Below are 6,398 nucleotides of genomic sequence, written 5' to 3'. Positions count from 1 at the left end.
AACGAGTCTTACCTGTCCCAGCTCTTATTTTGTGGATGGCAGCTGCTTACTGCTGCAGCTGCTGATGTAGCTGTGCAGGCTCAGGATGCTGCTGCTAGGGGATAGCAGTATGGGCTTCTCAGGAGCTGGTGCTCTCTTCATCCCCTCCCCTGGCACAGAGCTGTACCTTCCATGGCAGCCTTCTGTGCAGGGATATCATTCCCCATCCTCCCTCCCCCTGTAGATACACTATTGGGCATGGGGTTGCACCTGCCGAACTCCTATGGCCAGATTTCACAGGGCTGTTCCTGCTGTGGCAAAGACTTTTGGGGGGAAGGAGCCATACTGGAATACCCTCTAAGTCAGCACCCGGAGCTGGTACCCTGCTAGTTATGCTACTGTGTTGTAAATTGCACATGCCCATGGTCTGAATTCTGTATTGCCCATCAGCAGCATTTCTCATTCCTACCCACTAGTTGCAGCACCTAGATATTTTAATCATAAGGTTAGTACTTACACTTTTTTAACAAACTAAACATTTAATCCAATTCCATAGACAAAAGATCCTAGGAAATGTCAGCTGATCACTAGGGCTTTTCCTAATGATCAGATTGTTTACCTGCCTTAGGGTCCCTTTTTGGTTTGGGAAAACCATGGACACATTTTTTTCAATTTAAGATGCAGGGCCAGATTTACAGGAACAGGTACAGCACCTCTCATATTGCCATTAACGGCACAAAACCACTACAGTCTTCCAGTCAACGCTATATTTCTGAGTCACTTTCTTTGCTAAGCAACTCAGAGCAGACTGCTAAAGGGCAGAGCAATAGTTATGAGAAATGGTGTTGTACTTGGATTAACAATCCTAGCCCAGAGATAAAGTACATTTCACTGTCAAGCCTACAAGGCACAATCCTGTGAAACAATGAGGAAAAATATTTTTCTAGACTTATAGCAATGACATGATGGTACCATTTTCAGAGGAAAGAAAAATAGCTAGCCTTTGATAAAGACTTTCTAGGGGAGGGAAAAGGGTTGAGGACCTTGTTTGAATGCCATATTTCTATAAAGCAACATTTTGGAACAAAAGTTTCTCCTTTGAACTTGACCATAAATATTTTTTCCTACAAATACCTTTGAAGGCTGCCTTAAAAACCAGTCTGTTTTCACACCATTCATTCAGAAATGGTACTCCTTTCTGCTCTTGTTATATTGAACGAGGCAGAACATGCATACAGCATTTTATAAACCTCAAGAAATAACTGGTACAAATTTCATTACAAGTGATTATTTTATTTGACCAATGAATGTTTTTAAAAAGCCATGTTCTTACACTTAAAAGTGCACATTTAAATGAAATTGACTATTATGTTGCGGAGCGTACATCTAAGTAAAGCTACATATAGAAAAATACACATAGCCAACAATCTAGCTCAAAGAAGTTGTAATAGGTGTGTGTGCTTAACAATTTTGGTGGTGTTTTTGTTTTATTCTGTTTGTGTTTTCCTATCCTTTCATCTTTCATTGCTGCATATTAATGGACATTGTTTTAAGCCTACAGAAATGAAATAGAATTAACATCATGCAGTATTTGTCAGGTCTCATTAACATAGGCTACTACTGATATTCATTACCATAGCTGAAACTGGATGTCAACCTAGGAAGCTCTAAATGTAGAATCTACAACATATAGACTAAAATAAAAGCATTTAATCAGTAAAGAAGGGTATGTAGGGAGGAATAGTACGTTCAAGTTAAAAAAACAGTGCAATTCAGAAGAGCTTTTTCTTTCTTCATGCGGTTGGAAATACCGTTGCCACATGTGTACCTTTTAGTAGATTTGTGAACAATTAATGGCTAAATCTAATCCATTAGTTAATTTATTTCTATAAGGCAACTACAATACAACAGTTAAATGTTCATAGTTGTTTACTATTAATTTGCTTTAGTGCACTGCCATTATAGGCATTTAACTGTTCTTATTTAGCTGGAAGATTATGCTTAACAATTCTAACACTGCTGCAGTAACAGCAACTGTAAATTCTAACTTGAGATGTGCAGGACTATCTGAAATCTCAGTGCTTAAGGGCTTGCTTTCTTTCAGAAATTAGACTTTTTTTCCTACATCTAATAAAGGCTGTTGCAGCAGTGTTTGTGTGGAGCAACAGTGACATCCAGTAGTCACATGTGCAATCTTATAGATGTTTCTTCTCTGGGAATATCCCTTGTTTCTTGTTGTAAGACGTTAGTCTAACCCAAGTTTGAAATCCCTCTTTCTCTCTCTCGTCCACTCTTAATTCTAATGGTATGGGTATGGTGAACAATTTGTAATAGAGAAATAATTTCCTTATTACTATTGCTCTGCATCTCATTGTTACTCTAACAGCTGCCCTCTCCCACATTTCACATACCTTGTACTCCCATGTTTTTAAACCTTTCTATGACTGCCTAATCCTGTTATGAAAAGTAAAATATTCTGTGAGTGAGAGAAGGGAGATTAAAACAAACAAAAATAAACCCAAACAAACAAAAAGTGTTTGGATTAACAGTCCTTACAACTTCTGCACATGATTTTACAGCAGTGTTTCAGAAATTCTTAATGGCAGTGCCCAAAACCCAAGATAATTGCTATCTATGCATACGTCATTTTGTTGCTCAGTTAACAAGAAATAAGACTTGTTGAGACTAAATTAGGTGCTTGAAAAAATAAATTAAGTCCAACATACAATTAGGACATCCTCAAGAAGAATGAATAAAATTAGGCATCCAGCTATTAAAAAAAATGAAAACATCTAGTAAAGCTATGTTGCATATTCCTTTCATTCAACTGTTGGGCAGGGATTGCCAATAGAAGTTTGTAGGATCCTACTGCATGCACAACTCAAATGACATTAAGTAATGGATTGTATCCATCTAGATAATTCTTGCAAATTAATATTAAATTTAAAGGCAGTAATATTATAAAGCAGTGTATTTGATCCTTGGGTGGCATCGTGGAACTTCAGCGTCTAGCAACTGGTGAACCGGATCGTGATCCAGGTCGGGAGCCAGATCCTCCCTGTGGAATGAAATATAAAATCAATTTTACTAGAAAAATATTATACTTTTTAGTGTGTATATATAAAAATTATGAAAGCTCAGGTTATAGTCTTAAATTGTTAATATATCAAAATAATATATAACATATTGCTTTTAGTGATTATGTTTCATTACATAATTTGGATGACTCTCAAAGTATTGAACCATTACATTCATTAAGTATATGAACTTCCATTGTTGTTTCAAAAGTACAGTCACTTTTCACAATTGACTTTTCAGGTTCAGTGAATTGGTTCTGATTAAGCACCTCTTACACAGACTGATGGAATAATTCATTTCCAGTGTCTGGGGTCCTTAAATAAGTTTTAAAGGCTTAAATAAGGCTTACATTCATTTATTTTCCTGGACGTATCACAGAAATTGAGATCACTGGTAAGAATAGTAACAAAAGCAAACTGTCTATGGCTGTTCCTGCAATTTGCAGGTATGCACGCTTTTTAAAAATTATAACACGTGCGCGGATACTATGAGTAACCTAAAATCAATGAGTCCTGAAGTATGAACATTTACATACGTGGTAAACATTCCCAGGGGCCATATGTTAACATTGCAGTGATTAGTCTTTTTATAGTGGCAAGCTCATATGTTGATACTTGCAAAATCAAGGTAAAAATTCAGCTCAAGCTGAAAAATCTGGCTTTTCAAAATATAATTAGAAAATAACAACAAAGAATACAAAAAATTTCCAAATAGGAGTAACAAAATCTTAAACTAATCTACTAATTTGCACACAGTTATAACTTAGTAAACAAATTATGCCACTTTAACATGAATAACTGTGGGATGTGGTTGAGGCAATTGGGCTCAATTGCAAATTACTTTAGAAAAAATCCTAAATGCACTGTGCCCTTGGAGTAGGAAAATAACAGAGGACAAAATTCAGGCCTTAAGTTTTGATCAGCTGAGACTGTGATTTAGCCAGCCAAGTCATGGCCTGAAATTAATTATATAAGGTCTTATATTAAGACTGAATAAAATGTGCAAGGAAATAGACAAGGGAAGTTTTGAAAAATGGTAATACTTTGTTGTTCTTTTTATTGTTCAACTCTCAATACAATAAGTTTACTACAAGTTAAAATGGCTTCCAATGACCATTAGAAAGGTAGAGCAGGAAATGTATGGGGTCACAATCTTGGTAATAATTTTAAAAATCCTGATATATGCTTATTACCATAAAACAAGATTGCTTAAATTGAAGCAAAGCAGAATATGAAATGTACCAACTGTGCAGAATGGATAAACTTTACCAATATTTTAGAAAGCCTTTCTTTTGTAGAATATAATTACAAAACAACAGATTTGTTACTATAAGCCTGGTAAAACAACCACAGGTATAGCATATTGCTGGTTGATCTGATAGGGAAAATCAACCATCTATTACAGCAATGTTGATGGAACATGTCTAGATTTGTGTATTTTAGCAAATCCAATTATGAAATATAATTCATATGTTTCAAGTTATTTAACATATGTTTCTCTGGCTGCATTTTGCATTAAAGTAATTTCTTTAACTGTTGCAGAAGCTACTGTAAAAATTTGTGGAAACATTTTCAAGTGCTTATATTATTCTTAGCTAATTAGTTAGCTAATACATTTTCTGACATCTAACTTTTTCTTAAACAACCCAGTCAAGAAATCAGTACATTTCTATTTGTACTTGAGTTGTGAATTTGGAATACAAAACATTAAACACAGGTTTGTTCTATACTTGCAGAATACCTCCTCTTTTTAATTTGTGTCTCTTTGTAGTAGAGAAGTCTGTCTCTAATGAGAAATGGTGGAAATATTTTACCCACATTTCTAATATTTTCACAAAACAAATTGACCAATATATAGTTTCCTACTACATCTCCCCTATGATGTAGTTAAGACCAACTTTCACCAGTGAAGCAAATTTTATTGATCCATGGGATGAATTCTAAGGTAAGTTTTACTGTATCTGTCACTAGATATCAAATAGGACCTTGTTACATAGTAATTTCGGGGAGCTCCTGGAGCTCTTACCCGCTGGATTGTCCACATATTAACACCTTTAAGTGGTTTTAAGAACTCATGTGGCTCAAAGGTATGTCTTTCCAGGGCAGGATTATATCTGATTTACACGACCCAGCTCCTGTTGCATTTAGGTGTGGCCACTCCCCACAGACGTGCCACCCAATATGAAGTCCTCCAGTATTCCAGGATCTCTCACACCCCTGCCTGTACAGCAGAGATAGAAACCTGTCCTGACTCACCACCCCTCTAGCGGCAATTCACAGCTATAGCTCCTAGACCTGCCTCTGCTCACCAGGCCTCTAGGCTAGAGACAGACATTCAAAAAGGCTGTGTCTAAATTGATCCAATCTTTGAAGGTTAGTCTAACCTGGCTAGGCTAAATCAGTTTTGTAACTGGACAGACATCCCAAAGCCCATATTTGAATATGTCACTAATACTAGGCAGATTAAGCCATTTTATGTTTTCTTTCTATTTCTGGACACAGTTTTTGTTTATTGCATGTTTACTTGTGCTTTACCAGTTTAAAGATTTTGGAAAGAGTCCCCTGGCCATCATGATATGATCCCTTATGTCCCTTGTGAGCAGATTTATGCTCATAGAATTTGCCACTTCCTCCATAGCCTGGCTTGTGTCCTTCACCTCCCTGGAAAGAGAGATCACAGATATCTCAGGCTTGTTACACCAATCATCTTCACTTATGACTGCTTGCAAATTAGTCAGTAATTTTAAAGTATAAGAGAAAAATAAACCCCTAGTAAACAACAATAAAAAATAATTACAATGTTATCTTGTCTTATACAAAGCTGAGTATCAAACTTTGGTCTGCAATAGAGAAATCCATAAACAAAAAAAGATAGCTGTACTGTCAAATGCAGAATGTGAATGGAAAATGGGACAAGGAGCAAGTGAAGAATGGTTTTCAACTGTAGGTCTTGAAAAAGAAATCCATTAAGATGAAAATATTTATCCCCTTGAAAGAGTCATAGTGGATGAGAGCAAAAAATCTCTGTCGTTACTGAGATTACTTTCAGGACAAATAACAGTATATAAAACAGACATTCCATTTGAAAATGTTTCTAAATACTTACCCTTTAGTGTATTATCCAGGTTGGAAGTGCATGGGCAAAAAGAAATAAAATAAAAATTGCCAGTTAAAAAGGTACAATGTTTAATGATAAGGTAAACTGCCCAGGAATGATATGTAGTATTAGAATAGGGTTGCTCAATGTCCCTTTATGCAACTGGTGGCACCTTGCCACCAACCTCTTGTTGAATATGTTTCAGTGATATAAATGTAACCCTCTGTTTCAAGCATAAATACATT

General features: G+C 35.9%; 1 protein-coding gene across 4 annotated transcripts in view; it reads right to left on the bottom strand.

Annotated features, from left to right (window-relative positions):
- Positions 1–1,251: 1,251 nt before the first annotated feature.
- MBP (myelin basic protein) overlaps positions 1,252–6,398 on the bottom strand; it is a 192,855-nt gene continuing 187,708 nt past the window's right edge. For all 4 annotated transcript variants that reach the window (XM_019524175.1, XM_019524189.1, XM_019524182.1 and 1 more), the window contains 2 exons: positions 5,592–5,717; positions 1,252–3,037 (listed from right to left, as the gene is read on the bottom strand). In XM_019524175.1, the coding sequence (XP_019379720.1) occupies positions 2,981–3,037; positions 5,592–5,717 (183 nt within the window). In that variant the 3' untranslated portion in view covers positions 1,252–2,980. The remainder of the gene's footprint in view (positions 3,038–5,591; positions 5,718–6,398) is intronic.

The sequence above is a fragment of the Gavialis gangeticus genome, unplaced genomic scaffold (assembly GCF_001723915.1).
Source record: "Gavialis gangeticus isolate Ggan-Ray unplaced genomic scaffold, GavGan_comp1, whole genome shotgun sequence".
NCBI lineage: Eukaryota > Metazoa > Chordata > Crocodylia > Gavialidae > Gavialis > Gavialis gangeticus.
The sequence above is the reverse complement of the archived record's forward strand: the minus strand, read 5'-3'. Positions and strand labels throughout refer to the sequence as shown.